The 17,903-nt window shown below is 42.3% G+C and overlaps 3 protein-coding genes across 3 annotated transcripts; 2 read left to right on the plus strand and 1 right to left on the minus strand.

Annotated features, from left to right (window-relative positions):
- Positions 1–2,322: 2,322 nt before the first annotated feature.
- On the plus strand, positions 2,323–4,706 carry zbtb26 (zinc finger and BTB domain containing 26). The gene is made up of 2 exons (XM_056418922.1): positions 2,323–2,389; positions 3,060–4,706. The coding sequence occupies exon 2, from the start codon at positions 3,088–3,090 to the stop codon at positions 4,414–4,416; it is 1,329 nt and encodes a 442-aa protein (XP_056274897.1). The 5' UTR covers positions 2,323–2,389; positions 3,060–3,087; the 3' UTR covers positions 4,417–4,706.
- Positions 4,707–7,053: 2,347 nt separating this feature from the next.
- gucd1 (guanylyl cyclase domain containing 1) lies at positions 7,054–10,201 on the plus strand. Its single transcript, XM_056418838.1, has 6 exons — positions 7,054–7,366; positions 7,491–7,575; positions 7,760–7,925; positions 8,032–8,123; positions 8,220–8,461; positions 8,964–10,201. Exons 1-6 carry the CDS (start codon positions 7,360–7,362, stop codon positions 9,053–9,055), a joined length of 684 nt encoding a protein of 227 aa, XP_056274813.1. The 5' UTR covers positions 7,054–7,359; the 3' UTR covers positions 9,056–10,201.
- Positions 10,202–13,184: 2,983 nt separating this feature from the next.
- upb1 (ureidopropionase, beta) lies at positions 13,185–17,422 on the minus strand. Its single transcript, XM_056419069.1, has 10 exons — positions 17,163–17,422; positions 15,937–16,108; positions 15,755–15,842; positions 15,569–15,663; positions 15,332–15,490; positions 15,087–15,256; positions 14,669–14,750; positions 14,303–14,345; positions 13,936–14,090; positions 13,185–13,558 (listed from the first exon to the last, which is right to left on the minus strand). The coding sequence occupies exons 1-10, from the start codon at positions 17,264–17,266 to the stop codon at positions 13,475–13,477; spliced, it is 1,152 nt and encodes a 383-aa protein (XP_056275044.1). The 5' UTR covers positions 17,267–17,422; the 3' UTR covers positions 13,185–13,474.
- Between the last annotated feature and the right edge of the window lie 481 nt (positions 17,423–17,903).

Consider the following 17,903-nt stretch of genomic DNA (forward strand, 5'->3'; position numbering starts at 1 on the left):
AGACACTCAGGTTCAGACTCACGAAGTGGATAGCTAAAAAGTAAAGTGTACAGCTAGCTAAATTGTATTAGCTCTTAAACTTTACTGAAGCATAATTTATCTCGTCTGTAAATTGTTCACTTCATATATTTGTTTAATACAGTAAAGACACTCAGGATTAAACAACTAAATGAAGTGAACAATTCACAGAATAGAGGAAATATTTAATATAAGTAAAGTTTAAGAGATAATGCAATCTAGCTAGCTTGTATTATCTTTTAAACTTTTTTTTAGCTAGCTAGCGCGTGTTTAACTTGGACTCTAGGGTGAAAACACACGCGTACAACTCGCTAATAAGCAGTTTGAGTTCTTACCCTATTGTTCACTGGGTGCTTGTTGAGTTGCTTTTCGTCCAGAGAAAACTCCGTGTTCACTGGTGAAAGACGGTTGAGCGAGTGAGTGAGACGACTCTCTGAACGGAACATCCGTGTTCTAGGAGGAACTCAGAACCTTCCATTTCGAGCATAAATTAGAACTTTTCACGGTCGCAGGACCACGCCCCTTGCTGTGACGTCACATGACCGCGTCACGGAATTAGAATGTGATATGTTTATTATTATCACCTGTTATTAAACTGGTAAATGTTTGTAATATTGGATCATGCATGGATTGTAACATTCATGTCAATCACAACCACAGCACTGTGTATACTTTTTTTTTTTAAGTAAAAAAATACACTTTCAGTGTCAGAAATATGTCCAGAAAACATGAATGAGTACATCGTTCCTCCTGTCGGCAAACTTAAAATTAAACAGCAAGCATCTGTACACTAAAATATTTCCAGATATAGTCAAGATATTTTATATTTTCATTTCATCTCCACATAGGACTCGTCCAATGCATTATAATGAATACAACATGTATTCATTAGGTTCAGAGAGTCGTCTCACTCACTCCTGGGTCAGGAGCGCTACGAGACATTGTCTCGCTTATTGCCGTTTATTCGGGGACAGTAGAGGCGACTGTGGGCCGTAGCCTCCGCTAAACAGGGAACACCGTTAGACATTATACTCCCAAGTAACACAAACAACAACATCCCCCTTCACTCGCTCAGCCAATCACAAGACACTTTATATACAATAAATATTCTCACTTTTTGATTCAATTTGACTCAAAGGCATTACTGTTATTACTGTTATCTATTGATACTGTTGATATGAATAAAATGGAGAAACGGCCAGCAACGTGTAGTATAATTAATCCCAATTTTATTCAAATGAACTCAAACAATTGTTATCTTTACTGATTGTGTACCAGAACAGAAGGTAATTGATGTATCATTATACATAGATGTAGCTGCAAGGGAACACAATGTGACTGAAATATAGGGGGGAAACTGGGAATTTAATTAATTAATATCATTATTATAATTTGTATAGCACTGCGGGTATACTTATTTCAAAATGTAATAGAGAACTTACCAACACTGAAAAGGCACCGATAACAACATAATCCAAATCATAATCAGAAACCTTTTATTGCCATGTATATTTATATATACAAGGAATGTGTCATGGTGTCATAAAGAACCATATTGAAAATATCTACAAGGTACATTTGCATTTTTACTTTGCAACAAACAAAGCTGCATAGTATTCACAGCATCTTCTGCAATGCCATAGTTCCCAGTAGGGCTGGGTGTCCTCACAGAGGACATACCAGGGGATGAAGGAGGAGCAGGGCGTCCTCAGAAGCAGAAAGAGCTTTACTGATGCCACGACGGATTTGATTGGTGAGAAATCAGATGGGAGGGATGAATTTAGACTACAAATATATGCTAAATATTCTGGAAATGTTGCCTTGTGCTCATTAAAACACTTCCCGCTGGGTTCCTACTACAAATCAACGTTCTCTTCTCATCATCTTTCAACAATACAGTAAGTCCCTTGGGTTTTTGGCCTGAGGGGGGCCGGTCAGTGAGTCTCTGGGGGGTCAAGGTTTAAGACCTGAGGGGGGCCAGTCAGTGAGTACCTGGGGGGTCAAGTTAAGACCTGAGAGGGGCCGCTCAGTGAGTCATTCGGGGGTCAAGGTGTCAGACCTGAGGGGGGGGGGACTCAGTGAGTCCCTGGGGGTTAAGGGTCACTGTTTAAGACCAAAGGGGGGCTGGTCAGTAAGTACCTGGGGGTTGAGAGCTTAAGACCTGAGGGGGGCCGGTCAGTGAGTCCCTGGGGGTTAAGGGGTCACCAGAGGGGGGCCGAAGAGGGAGGATGAGGTGGGGATCCCGTACACGTGTACTGGCCCTTTAAATATATATTTGTTCTCCGTGTGTGCATCCGGAGCAGCGTTTTTAATTCCTCCCACCGACAGCCTTCTGCCGAAGACGACCCGCTTCTAACGGGCTTGGTTACAGGTACGAAACACGCACCACCACCGTGTCCGTTAAAGGGAAGACTTTGTCGGATATCGAGTCGGGCAGCCGCGGTGTTCGTGTGCGACGGACAGCTCGACGCGCGAGGAGGAGGAGGAGCAGGCCGACGTGCGATCGATTGTTTACATGCTCAACAGTCGCTGGGAGCTAACGCCGAGCGCGGAGAGGCACTTGACACACGACCACATGCTCGTCTCGCTGTCGCCCAAAAGACTGTCGTTAAAACACAGACTAACGTCACCTATTTTGCCAATAATACGCCGGTAACGTTACTGTACCGGTGGCGCTAAGCTAACGGTGAAACCACACGGTTTCACGTGAATGTCTCGTTTAAACGACCTGCTCACGAGCGCACACCGAAACCTAATTGGTGGTATTTGATGAACCGTTGATGAAACAGGCACGTTTACTTTAGATCCACGAGAACAGCACGCGCCTGTTATTGACTCAGGTGGTGGTAGTTTAACTAATTAGCTTGTTAGTGGACAATCGCCATGTTGAGAGCCCTTTAGGGGCAATAGATAAGCTCTCAATGGCATGTTCAGCACCGTAAATACCAATTTGAAGTACAAGAGATAAAGACTAAATGTAAAACTCATACTATTTATATTGTGCTGTTTAGGAGAGATAACAGTCTATTTTTCTTTAACAGGTGTGCTGCTGCTGGCCCTCGGTTCACTATGGCCCAGAACCAAGTGATCCTGCAGTTCCGCTTCTCCACATTTGGGGACTCCATGCTGCAGAAGATGAACCTCCTGCGACACCAGAAACGCTTCTGCGATGTCAGCGTGTGCATCAACCAGCTGGAGGTCCCTGGTCACAAGGTAGTGTTTGCAGCCGGCTCCTCTTTCTTGAGGGACCAGTTCATCCTTCAGCAGGACTCCAAGGAGGTCCAGATCTCCATGATCCAGGAGGCGGAGGTGGGCCGGCAGCTGCTGCTGTCTTGCTACACAGGTCAGCTGGAGTTTCCTGAGCTGGAGCTTGTAAATTACCTGACGGTGGCCAGCTTCCTCCAAATGGGCCACATTGTGGAGCAGTGCACTCAAGCTCTCAGCAAGTTCATCAAACCTCAGTCTGCACGCAAGCTGGAGGCGGATGTGGGTCTGACGAGGGAGAAGAAAGACGACGGATTAGCCTTCCAGGCCCAGAGAAAGCAAGAGCGCTCTCAGGTTCAGACTGTTCATGAGGAGGAGGTGATGCCGGTTGGGAGCAACAACAATGGCAGCGACGTGGACGATGTAGATGATGGCAGCGATGATGACGACGAAGAAGATGTGATCATACAGCCGACATCCCCTCTTCAGATCTTAAGCAAATGTCCAAAGCAGGGCGTGGTGGAGAGTGACATCACGATAGTAAAAGTGGAGTCTGTGTCTGACGTAGCAGAAAACTCCATCACTAGTAACCTCCTCACCAGTCCTGCTCCTCCTACACTCCACTCTCCTGAGCCCCAGCACTCTCTCATCAACTCCACGGTGGACAGTCGTGGCAGTGAGATGGCGGTTCCATGCGGCCCGGCCAGATACCCGCTCAGTCCCCCTCCTGCAGAGAAGCACGGTGTGCACCAGAGGAACTACGACAAACCTCTGCAGTGGTACCACCAGTGCCCCAAGTGCTCCCGGGTCTTCCGCCAGCTGGAAAACTACGCCAACCACCTCAAGATGCACAAGCTGTTCATGTGCCTGCTGTGCGGAAAGACCTTCACGCAGAAGGGCAACCTGCACCGACATATGCGCGTCCATGCCGGCATCAAGCCCTTCCAGTGTAAAATCTGTGGTAAGACCTTCACCCAAAAGTGTTCTTTGCTGGATCACTTAAACCTGCACAGTGGGGATAAGCCCCACCGCTGCAACTACTGTGACATGGTTTTCGCTCACAAGCCAGTTCTCCGCAAGCACCTCAAACAGATCCACGGGAAGAACAGCTTTGACAACGCAAACGAAGGCCACCTGCACGACGGAGTGCTGGACTTTGATTTTGGACAAATGAAATCTGCGGACCTTTTTTAGTAGCTGTTGAATGGCATCGGTTGTTTAAATTAAATTAAATAACATAGATTATGTATAGCCCATGTATCACAAATGACACATTTGCCTCGGCGGGCTTTATAACCTGTACACATACGTCATCCTCTGTCCCGGGGCCCTCACATCAGTTCAGGGAAACCCCCCCCCCCCCTAAAAAATACCTTAAAGGGGAGAAAAATAAGGAATCACTCTTCGTGAGAGCCACAGAGGAGGATCCCTCTCCCCGGATGGACAGAAGTGCAATAGATGTCATGTGTACAGTCTAAACGTCATAACAGTGTTACAACACATTCAATTCATATGACAGAAATGGTTCATATAAATGGCCATGATGCAGACTTTCCTTCAGATGGAACTTTGTTTTTGTACATTTAGCAGTTCAAGAGACTGCCGCAGTACACAGCTGGAGTATAGCGACGGTTATTTGCATTATCAAAGAGCGGCGGATGAGCGAACATGTTGGCTGGTTTCCAAAAATGTCAGCCTCATCTCGATGGGTTAAACTGGAAAATGTAAACACGAAAGAAGACTTGTCCCTGGTCTATACGTTCCACTCTAGATGCCTTCATATCGTACTTGAAGATTCAGCACTGAAAGACGAAACATATTGACTGTACTTCATTAGTTTTATTGATGAATTAACATGTCTTTGTGTCTGTTGTCCAATGTAAAATATCCACTTGTATGTATATACACAGTCTACTGTAGACTCTCTTTCTTACCTGTGTGAATATGACGTCCTCACGAAAAGTAACTTGAAAAAAGGTTGAATTAAACACATATTGTATTGAAGGTAAGCTACACTCGGGACTAATGGGATGCCAAAGTGTCTATATGAACTGAAATGGTTCTTTTATACAGACTTTATATATGTATATATATGAAGTACTATTGGACCAAAGTGGCATTGTATTTGTCCTGTCTTCATGGAAGTCAATGTTTTTAAAGAAATTAAAAATAATTCTTAATCGATGTTGGTTTAAAGAATTCTTATTGTCTCCACTAATTGTGTGCATAAGAATTCAATGCGTATAGTATTCTGAAACATCCATGATGTACATGATGCATTCCTGATGTGTCAGCTGACACCCTCCTCAGTGAGTGTGTGGTTGGGGGGAGGTGCACATGGCATAACATGTTGTGTACCATATGCACTGCTGGCTGCAGCAGAGAACTTCACTGTGTTGGTCAAAGATATAGCATAACTTACCCAAAGTTCAACTTTTACTGGTTAGTGTTTCTACGTGTAAAAGAAAGCCTCTTATCAATGTAGAATATGCAAATGTGCTGTTTTATTGTGTGTAATTATATTAAATCTACATCTTTCTTCCTCCCCCATATATTTACATATATATACATATGAACTCCTCAAATGAATTCAATGGAGCAACAGACCCTGACTTCATATTCTGCCTCAAACACATTGTTTCAGAGGCTGGAGAGAAACTTCAAGACATGGCTGTGAAGGTAGGCCCGGAATTTAATGATTTCCTTTCACACTTTATCACTTTTCTCCCTTGGGTCTCAGTTATAAAACATATTTCAAGTGTCATATCTGTCGCCACTTGTATTTTATGTTTATAAAGGGTGGTGGTATCCTCATTATTATAATTGATTGGAGCTTTGACCTGGACTGCTGGGCAGGGAAATGTTCCTGCAAATACAGCTTCCGCAGGCTGGACAACTAACATCCCGTCAACAAGATGGCTCCTGGATTCAACTTCAGGTGAGGCCGTATTATCAACCACTTAATTGATTAAGCTGGTGAAAAATAATGAATTACATTATTGTCTTTGTAACTGGGAGGCTTAAATGTTGAAATTGCAATAACTTAACAAGCGAGATGTGTGTGTCCTCTTTGCTTTGTTCTTTAATCTTGGGATTTTGCAATTGTACCAAACATACTGAACTTAGGTGTGGCATTTTCATTCCTCAGTTTGGTGAGTAGACATATTCAGTGTTGTACTTAAACTGATTAAACAAAATGCAGTTTTTTTTCTAGAAAGAAAAAGCAATGATACACGGGACGTTCATGGTTTCTTTCAGGTTCTCACGGTTTCTGACTGGTTTATGTTGACATGCATGAGAAAAAGAGACATTTAAAGCTAATATAAAGTCTCATATCTAAATGAGGACACTGTCACTGAATCAGGAAGTAAACAATCCTTTAGTTGCACATTCTGCTTTCCTCACTTCTTACAATCATGTGTATTGAATACATTGTTTGTTTTCTAGGCCAGTTGTAAAATAAATCTCTGTATTTCTCTTTTTATAATACAAGTGTTGATGGGAACCAGCTACGGAACCTGTTGAAGGTTTTTCGAGGTGAGCTTTTCCAATGACAGAGGATGACGTATGCTGTACAGCCTGTAAAGCCCTCTTATGCTAATTTGTGCTTTTTAAACTTCAAAATCAAAATACAGATCTTTATTACATTATTTGAATTTTTCAATAACACTTGTTAATTTTCTTAGTCTAAAAAATGAGTGTATATATATTTATATATTGTATATAAATGATCGTTCTGACGATGACTCCTCCGCACCGCGCGGGGGCAGCACCTCTGTGAGGGGCACCGTGACCCAACAGAAGAAGCTTCTCAGTATGCTAGCAAACAACAGAGAAGTGAAGCAGAGCAGTCTTTTAGACAGACGCAGCGACACAAATAACTCATTTTTCTTACATATATTCCTTATTTGTGTATCTATCTAATACTTGTATGCGACGCGGTGGCGCGTGTCGCGCATGAAACCCCTCGCTTCGCATGCAGCCAACCGACCAGTAAGTGCTGTTAGCCTGACAGCTAACGTTAAACTTACAGCATCCATGAAGAAACCCAACCCCGGATGAAATGCTGTAAACACGACTGACGAGCTCGTCTCGAGTTTGCTAGTCGCCCGCTTGTCTCAGAGAGAATACACCAGAATGACAGGTGAGTGACACCATCCGATATCAACAGAGGAACTGAGCCAGCCTCACGTCACTCCGGAGAGCAGCGTCAGGACACAGTTATAAGGTGTTCACCACGAGCTCATCATGAACACACCTTTCCTCAGAGGATGCCGTCTTGCTGAACGTCCCTGTCATTCGGCAGCTCTACCACTGGGACTGCGGGTTGGCCTGCTCCAGGATGGTCCTGAAGTAAGTGCACAATAAAGTCGTTAACTTCTAAAAAGGTGTTCCGAATGACGTCAGTCATCTCCAGACAGTTGATACTCCCAATTGTACATCCCTGGTTGACATGTCGAGTGAATTGTAGGCTTTAACGCCATGCACGACAGTTGGTCCCGAGGGATTCACAGTGTATAACTGTCCTATCTTGCAGGTACCTCCATCCAGTCAGTGATGAGGAGTTCCAGAGAGCATGCTGGGAGCTCAAGCTGACGGAGAGTGTGTGGACTATTGACCTGGCCTACCTCATGTGCCATCTAGGAATCAAACACTGCTTTTGCACGCAGACTCTGGGCGTCGATAAGGGTTTTAGGAATCAGGTACTTTGCCCAGACCGAGCTGTCAGTATTGTCCGAACCAGATTTGAATGTTTCTAGTTCTGTTTATGTGATGGGGTCTTTGTTGTCTTTTTGTTGTGGTTTTCAGTCCTTCTACAAGAAACACTTTGATACAGAAGAGGACAGAGTGAATGAGCTTTTCCTTCAAGCAGACAGCAACGGTGTGGCGCTGAAGAAATGGTGAGTTTTCGGGTTTATTGGCATGGACAAACCGGCTTGTTCCTCACACAAAGCAAACCTAACACCTGACCTGTGTTTGTTGATGTCTTCTCGCAGCTCTGTGATGATTCAGGAAATCCAGTCCCATCTGGAGCAGGGCCACGTGGCCATAGTGCTGGTTAATGCTGTCGTCTTGACATGTGAACTCTGCTCCTCGCCTGTCAAGTACTGCTGCTTCCTGCCTGTGGGCCAGAAGTGTTTCTGCAGGAAGCCGGAGTACCAGGGTCACTTTGTTGTGATATGCGGCTTCAACAGGACCACTGGCTCCGTTTTCTACAACAATCCAGCGTATTCTGACCGTGAGTGAAGTCCAAAGTACACGCACAATGTGGCATAAGTGTATTTGAATAAGTACTCGGGAAGTCCTGATACAAGTTTCACTTTTTGGCCATGTAGATATAGTTTTCTTTGGAGATTTAAATATAGTGCTGAAACGATTTGTAGATTGTTTGATTATTTGATTGAAAGAAAAATAATCAACAGATTGCTGAAAATGATTGTTTGCCGCCTTTGATAATAATATTTAGTCAACTTTGTTTCAAAGATTTATATTCATGGTTTCATTAGCAAAGGAGACTGTTTAGTTAACTCCAAGTTATTACTTAATTTCTGCTTTCAAAACAATCAAAAACTATGTAATGGACAACATTCAAGATAATTACATTTTGAGCAGATTATGGTGCTGAGTGATATACCATGTTATTACAAAGTTATTACAATTCACGTGAATGTCTTTACCAAGTTTCATGTCAATCTACCCTGCAGATAGGGAGATATTTCACGTGTGTGTGTGTTTTTTAGGCGTGTGCTGCACCAGCATCACTAACTTTGAGGAGGCTCGGTGGAGCTACGGGACCGATGAGGATATCCTGCTGGTCTTCAAGGAGAGTTGATGGACAGTGATGATGGGTTTGGATTTCACTCCGGCTCATCATTGTAAGGACCTGATGCTGCAGGTCGACAGTGTTGGACCCGCGGCTGCTCCTGGTGTCGCAGATCTCATGGGCCATCCTCTCCGGTGCTAAGAAGCCCAGCTGCTCACGTGACTGCTGCAGATTCACCGCTCTTATTTCCTCTTACACAGTCACTACCACTCGACCGCTGCAGGACTAACAGCTGGGAGTTAAATCTAAGTTAAATGTATTTTTTTATCCTCTTTTTTGAGGAGATTAGCAGATAGACCATAGCTTTTATTGCCTCTTAGTTGAATTTTAATGACTCTAATGTGAGCTATTGAAATCTCAAACTGTGAGCAGGATGAAATGTGGGAAGCATGACAGAATACAACATACATGGAAATAGTGTGCACATGATTCAGGGCTTCAAATAACGTTTAGTATAAGCAATTTGTTTCTGCTGTTCAGCGTTGAAGTCCAGAAGAGGCTCATCAGCAGCCTCAACCTCCACTTGCCTTTAAAAAAAAAGAAATCCTCCTAACTCACCTCATCACTTTTTATTCTGATGATTCTATCAACAGGTAATACAGGAAGTAGTTGTGCTTTGAGAGTCTCAGGTAATTAATGCCCTAAAGTGTGACATTGATCGATAGCTAGTTCAAAATCTGCCTGCAGAAGAATACGGACAGAGGATTGACCGTCTGGAACAGGAACACCGGAGTAATTAATTTCAATTAAGAATAAACAGCCCAACATCTTGTGTTTTGGTGTCACGGCAACGTGCTGGATAGATGGATACATCGTATGCTTGTTTTGAATGTGTGGCAGAACAAAGGTGTAATTTTTTACTCATGTTCTATGTTGAAAGTGGTGAAGATGATGTCATTTCCTCGTCACCTATTTATTTTTTTTCTTTTAAATGTTGGTATTATGTTTTTGCACTACACTTTTCAAACCAGACATAATGTGTTATTTAAATATTGACCATGAAATTGCTGTTCTTGAACCTATACAAAAATGATTTCTTCCTGGTTGTGCTTTTTGGTAAGAATAAATGGCATGTTTCAAACCTCAAACTTTATTTTTTATTAAACAGAGCTGCATTTATTATATGTTATGATTAAAGAAGGATTTGAACATGTGCTCCATCCTTGTTTTTTTTTCCTGAAACGAGCGAGTATTTGAGAAACTAAATTATACTATACTAACATTTTGCTAGAGATTGAATGAAAATGAGTGTTGGTTTGTTGATGTATATATTTATTAGTAATATGTTTTTTAGGTTCTATAAAACACAATTTGAAATGCAGTTTGATATTTTAAAAAATCCCTTCCCATTACTTATTTTTGTGCGTATTCTTTTGCATATTCTAAATATAAAATAACCTACAATGTCAAAGATTAACAGTACTATATTTTGGATTAAATCTAAAACTACGGCTTCAATTTGAGTTTTTACCATTTGAGACATTTTTCTCATGTTTATCCTAGGGGGGGATATCTGCTATTTTTCCACACAGAAACATTAAAATGCAGGAAATAGTTTAATTGGTATGGTTTAGGGCTGCAACAACGAATCGATAAAAATCGATTATTAAAATAGTTGGCAACGAATTTCATTATCGATTCGTTGCGTCGCGCGATTATTACGGCGCTCAATAAATCACGGAGTGTAAACAAAGTTGAGTTGAGCGCAGAGCGGCGCAGGGGAAACAAGAGCGGAGCAGAGACGAAACGCTGCGTTGTGAGAGCCAATCAGCGCTGAGCTGCTCCTCTGTTGATGAATCTAATTGGCTGCTGCTGCTCACGTGGCGCTGGATGTGGAAGTCCTTCACGTAGTCGGAGACATTCACGGAGCGAAGTGCGCCTCCGGGTGACGTCATGAACCCAGACACCAGGGCGCTACATGTCACGACGTGTGTGGCATTTCCACAAGAGTATAACGTAGAAAACGTGGTTATTTATTCCGTGGCGGATAGCGGAAAATATTTTTCCACGGAGAAAGGCAACGGAGATAAACCACGCCGCCACTCGTGTGCGCTGCGCGTGCAGACAGCATTTAACAGAGCAGCAGATGTAGCGGACTAACATTCAAGCTAACCTAACTTCCCAAACGCTGTGGACATCTGAACGCTGATTGGCCGAGACGCGACACGTCCCATCAAAGATGTTTTATTGCGAAGAGCACCACTCCACATTTTTTCCGCGTCTCACTGTAATCTCAACGGCAGCGGGCCAGGTGAACAAAATAATAAATCGGAACGCGTCTCTGATATTGTTCAGGGGGCCGGTCCAAATGTGGGGACCACTGCTCAGGAGAGGAAAGCTGTCAGTCTGTTTGTGACGGTTCATCACCATGGTCATACCTGCAAACTTGTCACCTTTCGGTGAAATTCACCGTTTTGAACTCAAAATAGGTCAGCCACGTGAATCGTGGAGATCCGAAGAGTTTTTGTTTTTGGGGGGGGGGGGTTACCTGGCCCGCTGCCGTTGAGATTGCAGTGAGACGCGGAGAAAATGTGAAGTGGTGATCTTCGCAATAAAACATCTTTGATGGGACGTGTCGCGTCTCGGCCAATCAGCGTTCAGATGTCTTCAGCGTTTGGTGGTTTAGGTTAGCTTGAATGTTAGTCCGCTACATCTGCTGCTGTCACGCTGCACGGTGTAGCGATGCTAACAAAGTACCCGTACGTTAAACACGATGTGATTCAGCATATGTTTAGTATCGATACTTCATTAAGAGAGCGATCAGAGCGCACGCGCTGCTCCGTGTCGAGCTGTCTGCGCACACTGCGCTGCGCAGCTCACAGCGAGAGAAGTGGCGCAGCTATAGAGACCGACTTCGGCTTAACAAATAAAAAGATGCCAGAAGTGAAATGTTTCAGTCTGTAAAGTTCTGTAACTCTACAGCTGCTCATCCTGATGAACTGTGTATCATCTGGTCAGAGACTAACAGTCTCATAGTGTATAATCAATGCTATGATGGAACCATGTAGTTTCATTCATATCTGGCTGTATTAATACTCATATTACTGCCATTTGTTAAGTGTTGAACAAGTTGGTAAAAAGTGATCCATACAGATATTTTATTTATTACTATTATAGATAAATATACCAGTCTCGTATTTATGGGACCATATTGTTTTTATGGTATTGTATTGAATTCTGGTATCGGGTATCATGATAGTTATGGCAGGTATGTAATATGTATAGAAGTTATAATATGAGTATTGTGACAAACAGGTAGAGACAGAACAGATTCAGGGAGAAGTCCATGAGGACTGTTCAGGCAAAAAAAGGAAGTTGGTTCATGAATGACTTTAACCATATTATATATAATGACAATGTATATTTGTTATTACTATCATTATAGGGCTGAGTCAGAGCGGAGGACCTTTTGTTCTTAAACTGTTTATTATCATTATTTAGATTTGTGGTCAGAACAATAAAATGACTAGTTGTGGTTCTAAAAGCTTTGAGGCTTCAGACAACGTGGATGTGGTGTGGTGACAAAAAAAAAGTCACCTACACCCCCGTTGTCACCTTTTTCACCCCTCATGAGTTTGCAGGTATGATGGTGACCAGTGAACAGGGTTCATCACCATGGTGACCAGTGGATCTCCAGGACCTTTCCATGACTTTCAACCAAATGTCCATGATTAAACATTTTGTGAAAACTCTGTCTATACGTGACAAAGTGAGAAGATGTCGTATTTAAACTAACAATGAGAATTCCAAAGCATACCGTATATATACCGTGCAAATTAACATTTGAATAAAACAAATTTGCATTACTTTTCCAAATATTTTGGGATTTTATTTTTTTAAATTACTTTTCTATGCCTGCTAATAGCCATTTAAAAATTCCATGACTTTTCCAGGTTTTCCATGACCGTACGGACACTGTTTTGAATAAAGGGTTGAAAATTAAAGTTTTTGTATCCGATTAATCGATAAAATAATCAACCGATTAATCGATTATCAAAATAATCGTTAGTTGCAGCCCTAGTATGGTTTGTTATTTTTATTTTACAACAGAGATCAATTTTATAGAACCTGAAAATGTAATGAATATTTGGCAGTTATCCAATTTCCCTAATCCGCTGTGATCAATAAAGTGTATCGGTATGATTCTGATATTTTTATTATAGCAGTGTATATATTTTTTATCTGTCCGCCCAAAAATACATTAAAATAAATGCTGTTGCTCATCATTGACATATCCAACACTGAACCCCGAGTATTTTCTATATCGGAATTGAAATATGAAATTACAAACTGGCACTGAAAAGACTCATCTTGTGAAATAATGTACTAACTTAAATTTTTTATTTCATCAATAGACAATAACTCCAGAGACATCAGAGCAACCTTTTGTTAAAGAAGTCACGATTGTCCTCTACTCTAGTGTCATATCTACTCTTTCACGATGTTGGGTTTGAAGTCAGGTCTCACAGTCTTGGTGAGTTCCTCTGCATACTCAGAATACCGCCCAGTCATCTGCAAAGAAAGGTGCCGTAAACAGAGATTACCAGTACATCAGGAGAATAGATTGTATTTACCGCAATATGTTCACATTACTGAAGAACCTTACAACCCTTCAATCCCTGCAGGGTCAAATACACACAATGTATACAAATTCTTAGATTAGATTAGATATTCCTTTACTAGTTCCACAGTGGGGAAATTGCAGCATCACAGCAGCGGGTGCACATTAGAGCATTGATAAAAAAGATTTTATTTTTTAAATAACATGAAACACAATAACAATACTAAAATACTAAATATACAGTGGAAACAAAATACATACACAAGGCAGTGACCAAAGTGAATTTTTAGCAGGTTAAACACATTAAACAATTCTCAATTATTTTGACCTTAAAACTCCATTTGTCGCTGATTTGTCTGTTCAGGTTGAGATCCATTTCTACAACGAGCAGTCCGTCGTGGGTCCTGGAGAGCCCCGGGCTGCGGCTGCCGTCGGGAGCAGCCACGTAACTGGATCCATAGAAGTATCCAAAATCATGGTGAGCTGCAGAAGTCAGCAGATCTGTCTGTCACTAGAACTGAAATAATTCTCACGGCCAGCAACCAGCAACAGCTACTCACTGTATAGATACAGATAACTTAAATACTGCAACATTATCACACGTTTAGATTATCCTGGAGAATAAACTTGCCACAAATGTACATGTTAAAGAAGCTGCATTAAAGTTTCTCAAGTCCAGGAATGAAATCTCTGACCTTTTTTTCCATCACCAGATGTGAATTCACTTTTGAAATGTTCCTGCGTGAAAGACAAGAATGCACAGAAGCTTTAACAATGTTTCATTTTTTTAAAGAATTGTGGAAAGTCTTCAGGGTAATACATAGTCATTCATTTATCAATAAAATAAGTGTGCAGTATATTTCACAATTTACATTTTATCTAAATTTAGCATTTACCAAAGATTATTATTTTTTAAATATGATTTTTTTCCTTCTTTTTCTAACTAAATTGGATGAAAAAATAAAACTTCCGAAGTCTAAACCCCGATTACCGCCCTGCGCTTGAGCGTCAACGCCTCGCATGTAAGACTGCTGACGCTGCAGTTATGGACTCTGACTCACCGTCCCAACACGGTTGATCGCACAAGTGAAACAGTGGTGAGCTATTGCTGCATTCCTGGCCTCGATGGACCACATGGGCTCACTGTAGGCAAGGAAAAGATTTATTATTGTTATTAATGTATATAAAACAACAACTTCCTAGGGTATATACCACCAGCAATATGTCTCGTTTATAGTGGAATTAAGGGGAATGTGTACAACTAAAGCACACTATTGACAATATTAATCAGATGTTCTGTATTCTCAAAGTAATTTGTGTTAAATTAAATCCCCACACAGCAAACAAGGAGCCACATACTATCTCAGGAAGACACAGAGGTGGGGAAAAAGGGGCGTTAATGGAAGTCAAGCTCGTTCTGGCCAAGAGGCCTTCTAGTGATCGTTAATACAGAATTAATTCCTCCATTTTGTTCCCCACCTGAGAGCTCCAACGGTAGCTGAGGGGTTGAAGATGATCTCAGCTCCATTCATGCTGTACATGAACCAGTTGAGAGGGTGATGGCGCCCGTAGCAGATATTCACAGCAATGTTCCCGAACTGTGTCTGGAACACTGTGTGGCCCGTGTCGCCCTCCATATAATATGTAGACTGGGTGGAACAGAAGCACAGTGAACAGCAGCGGTTTGCCTAATTTCACACGTATGTGTTGAAGGCCTCGCCGACCTCATTGAAGTCTCCAATCCTGGGAATATGGTTCTTCCTGCTCTTTCCCAGCACACGTCCAGAGTTGGAGATCACCACCGCGGTGTTCCACAGGGTGTTGTGCAGCCCCTCTCGCTCCAGGATGGGAGAGACGATCACCATGTTGTATTTTTTGGCGAGCTGATGACGTCATTTAGATTGTTAGGCGACTGCAGCAAAGCACAGCCGTGGCACTGTGACAGACGTCTAGCTTCTCACCTCTTGGCAGAAGCGTGTGGTGTTTCCTTCTTCAGCAGACTCCGCAAACTCCGTCCATGGTTCTTTCTCGCGGGTGCAGAAAGCAAAGGGCATGGCTGCGGGCGGGAGAACACAGGTTAGTTTTATTTTTATTTTTTTTAACTGGCTTGTATGCAATATGTAGTGCCGACCCATGAAAGGACTCACTCCAGGTCTCCTGGAAGCAGACAATGTTTACGCCGCACATGGCTGCCACTTCAACCATCTCACCAACGCGGCTGTGCATGGCATTGATCTGGGGAGGAGACACCCAGATGGTTTACACCACGGACTTGTAAAACGTCCCGTCTGCCTCCGGTCCGCTTAACAACAGGTGTCTGAGTCCTGACCTGGTCCAGGATGGGGGCGTCGGTGGGCAGGACAATGCGGTTCTGAATGAGTCCCACGCGGACCCTCCTGGGCGGCCTCAGTTGTTCCTGCGCAGCATCAAACATGAAACCCTTCAGCTCAAAGTCACGCTCTGAGGCCGCGCTCACAGCACATGGCGGGAGGTCCAACTTCCTGCGACAGAGAAAACTCTTTGTGTTCACAGAACGGGCGCCAGAAGAAGGTAGGGGAATGATCCGACATTGATTCTTTGTCATAATTACCTTCGCATTGAAAATGCCGGAAGGTTATGTTTTGATCGCCGTGTATTTATTTATTTATTTATTCATTTTATTTATACATTTGTATTTATTTATTTATTTGTGTCGTGTTATTAGCAAAAAAAAAAAAAAAAAGTATTGAACGAATTTATTATGATTGACTTAGAGATGAGATTTTGGGGGGGGGACCAGTTGATAGATTTTCGGGGCGTCAAAGGTCAGGGTCATGAACAAGTAGTGAACTGAGAGAACTCAAAAGTATTGAATGAAATTTATTTGAATGGTGGTGGGATATTTTATTATCTATCAAGGACCATTTGATTAGATTTATCAATCAAAGGTCAAAAGGTCAAAATCACAGAGCAAACTCAACTTTTTTTTACCAGAGCACGCAATATTTTGTCCAATTGGCATGCAACTAATGCCAAATGTTCATAATTCAACGCCCAACCCAGATTGACCAATGTTACACTTTTTTAAAAACATTTTCTTTTTTTGGCACTTAATTTTTTTATTCATTTATAAATATTAACATAAAACGTATGCAAAAATATAAGACATAAACATATATATACACATAAAACAGGACACAATGAAAATAATCAGCAGATTAATAGATAAAGAAAGTAATTATGAATGAGTTAGTTGCAGCATTAGTTTGTATTGTCTCATTTCACTGCATTATTCTCCCTTGTGTATAATTGGAGACGTGACACATAAACAGAGGTCTGTACTTATTTTTCTTAGCAATATTAACCTATACTTCTAGACAGAAACTATGTTAAAAGTTGCACACACTGTATTGCGTAATCGTTTCTGTGCACAGTTTAAAGGTTGTGTGTTGACCACTGCAGCTCAAACTAAAGGGATCAAAGTCCACTCACAAGAAGGTTGAAGAGAAAAACACGCGGTAAAAGACAATACTCTGATCTCTGTGTTAAGGTTGAGGAACTCTCGCGACAACTCACTGCGTTTCCTTCCCGAACAAGATGCGTTTCACCTCGGACAGCTCGGGCTCCGGCAGGTGGGACTCCAGGCATTCCTCCAGAGACTTAAACTCGCAGGCGGACATTTCTGCGGTTTCCTCGGGTTTTGAGGCTTCACTGCGCGGAGTCCGACGGGATCTGAGACACTCGTGATTTTACTTGCTGTGCGTGCAGCACGTAGTCTGACGCACGTTCGGGGAGTTGAGGAGGAAGACCCGACCGCGTCTGTCCGTGGAACCCGGGTCAATTATTAACCCCATGTGTTTGTGTTGAGGGAATATTTCCACACACACACACACACACACACACAGTCAAACTTTAACAACAGACAGATACATCTTCCGGTGAACGTCATATTATTTGAGTAATATATTAATACAAATATATTAATAAATATACAAATGAAACAAAGGGTATACCTATTAAATTAATGATTATACAAAATAAATACCATACCTGCAAACTTGTCACCTTTCGGCGAGGGGGGTGGGGGTCAACTGGCCCGTTGGCGTTGAGATTGCAGTGAGACGCGGAGAAAATGTGATGTTGTGATCTTCGCAATAAAACATCTTTGATGGGACGTGTCGAGTCTTGGCCAATCAGCATTAAGATGCCGACAGCATTTGAGGGGTTCGGGTTAGCTTGAACGTCAGCCCGCTACATCTACTGCTGTAATGCTGCACGGTGTATCGAGACTAACAAGTTATCCGTACGTTAAAAACA

This window comes from Pseudoliparis swirei, chromosome 7 (assembly GCF_029220125.1).
Source record: "Pseudoliparis swirei isolate HS2019 ecotype Mariana Trench chromosome 7, NWPU_hadal_v1, whole genome shotgun sequence".
Lineage (NCBI taxonomy): Eukaryota > Metazoa > Chordata > Actinopteri > Perciformes > Liparidae > Pseudoliparis > Pseudoliparis swirei.